The sequence below is a fragment of the Cyprinodon variegatus genome, unplaced genomic scaffold (assembly GCF_000732505.1).
Source record: "Cyprinodon variegatus isolate N-32 unplaced genomic scaffold, C_variegatus-1.0 Scaffold18, whole genome shotgun sequence".
NCBI lineage: Eukaryota > Metazoa > Chordata > Actinopteri > Cyprinodontiformes > Cyprinodontidae > Cyprinodon > Cyprinodon variegatus.
The window spans coordinates 1,892,499-1,894,617 of record NW_015150471.1 but is presented as its reverse complement, the minus strand read 5'-3'; the positions used below and the strand labels follow the sequence as shown (position 1 = coordinate 1,894,617).

The 2,119-nt window shown below is 39.6% G+C and overlaps 1 protein-coding gene across 1 annotated transcript in view; it reads left to right on the top strand.

Moving 5' to 3' along the window:
- The window catches only part of dhx8 (DEAH-box helicase 8), a 23,156-nt gene that overhangs the window by 13,274 nt on the left and 7,763 nt on the right, over positions 1–2,119 (top strand). The window contains exons 17-20 of the mRNA XM_015388096.1: positions 181–321; positions 406–561; positions 653–790; positions 965–1,093. Coding sequence (XP_015243582.1) covers positions 181–321; positions 406–561; positions 653–790; positions 965–1,093 — 564 coding nt within the window. The remainder of the gene's footprint in view (positions 1–180; positions 322–405; positions 562–652; positions 791–964; positions 1,094–2,119) is intronic.

Genomic DNA, 2,119 nt, shown 5'->3' with positions numbered 1-2,119 from the left:
CAACTAATCGATGATTAAATTCGTTGCCAACGCTTTTAAAAGTCGATTTTTATCGATTTTATTGATTCGTTGTTGCAGCCCTAGTTCCAATAGATGCCATTTGGGTTCTTCCAATTTTTGTTTACAAGATAAAATCCAGTGGATGGTACATGGTTTAAAATCTTCTGATCTTCTCTTTAGGTCGTAATTGCTACAAACATCGCAGAAACCTCTCTGACCATTGATGGAATCTACTACGTGGTGGATCCGGGCTTCGTCAAACAGAAGGTGTACAACTCCAAGACTGGTATCGATCAGCTGGTGGTGACTCCCATTTCACAGGTTGGATTCATGGATTCTTTGGAGGTTTATGGTTCATCGAGGACTCCCAATATTAAAAGATAGTTTGATTGGCTCTGATTTCAGGCCCAGGCTAAACAAAGGGCAGGTCGTGCCGGAAGAACTGGTCCTGGGAAATGTTACAGGCTCTACACGGAGAGAGCTTACAGAGACGAGATGCTGACTACCAATGTTCCTGAGATCCAGAGGACCAACCTGGCCAGCACAGTGTTGTCTTTAAAGGTTAAACATCCTGTTTGATTTATGGTCATTACAATGGATTTATTCACGTGTTTGTTTTTAGAGTTTATCTAATTTTCTTTCTCTCTGGTAGGCCATGGGCATCAATGACCTCCTGTCTTTTGACTTTATGGATGCTCCTCCTATGGAGACTCTGATCACAGCCATGGAGCAGCTTTACACTTTAGGAGCTCTAGATGATGAAGGCTTACTAACACGCCTGGGGAGAAGGGTGAGCTCAGACAGTTCCCTCTTCAGACTCTAACAACCTCAGTTTTGAAAAAAAAAATGAAATCGTTTCATCACTAATCTGCCACTTCTGGACTAATTAATGAGCTTCTTAATGCGTCTGGCTGATTTGTTTTTGGGAAATTCCTCATGGTAACCTTAAATCTTTGACTTCTAGATGGCAGAGTTTCCTCTGGAGCCCATGTTGTGTAAGATGTTGATCATGTCCGTCCACCTGGGCTGCAGTGAAGAGATGCTCACCATTGTGTCCATGTTGTCTGTGCAGAACGTCTTCTACAGGCCAAAGGTACATCCTCCATTTATGGCTTTATTTACAAACATGGGATTTTAAAAGCTTTCAGAGTTAAAGTAAAACTTTTTTTTAACCTATTTGAGATCCTAAAAGTAAAAATCTTCTCTGGAAGGAAGTGTAATAAGTAATACTTTTGTGTCCATTAAAGCTTATAGTTCTCTTGTTTTCCAATCTTATCAATCCAGTGGATCAAATAAAATGTTTGGGGTTCCAAAAAGCTTTCCCTAACATATTTTGGTTTGCATGTGAAATTCCTTGTCTTTTTAAAACCTTGTAGGACATTTCTAAAAGCCACAATATTTTCTTGGTTAATTGTTGTAGAAAGCAAAACTCTTAGATTAGATTTATCCTATAAACACATACGTTGGAATGTCAAGTTCTTGTTTCTTGCAACAGATATGATAACCTAAAGTCTGGTGGGGAAAAAATGCTTTTAGATTTATAAATGTTATTTAGTCGCCATTTTGGAAAAAAGATGCTGCCTAGTAACCAAGTGAGGCCAGAAAAGCTCCGTCCAGCAGAAGCTAGTAGTTCAGAGGGTGGCATCCAAACATACTTGTAGAAAGTTGAGTGGAAGGAAAATGTACATTCAGGAAAGATTCCCTAGCAACAGGGATAAACATAACTTTGAGGGGATCATTAACATTCACCATTCAAGAATTACACGGGCCTCTTAAAGCTACCATTCTTCATTCCTCATGTTAAGTCATTTATGAACCAGAGACCATTCCTGTCAAGTTTTGGATTTTAAAATACGGAAATTTTTACATCAGCCGAGAGCCGCCCAACTGCCCTGGTCAAGCTCTAGTATCCAATATGTTTTAAGTTGTGCATAAGAAAACTACAATCACCACTCAAGTGCAAATTATGTGAACAGATTTTGACTTGCGATGCTAGCGGCAGTTTCAATTCAGGAGGTAGATCAATGTTTTATAAAGAAGAGCAAAACACTGCTCTGGAGGCTTTTCTCAGAGGAAAAGATGTTTTTGCTCTTCTCCCGACTGGTTTCGGCAAGAGTAG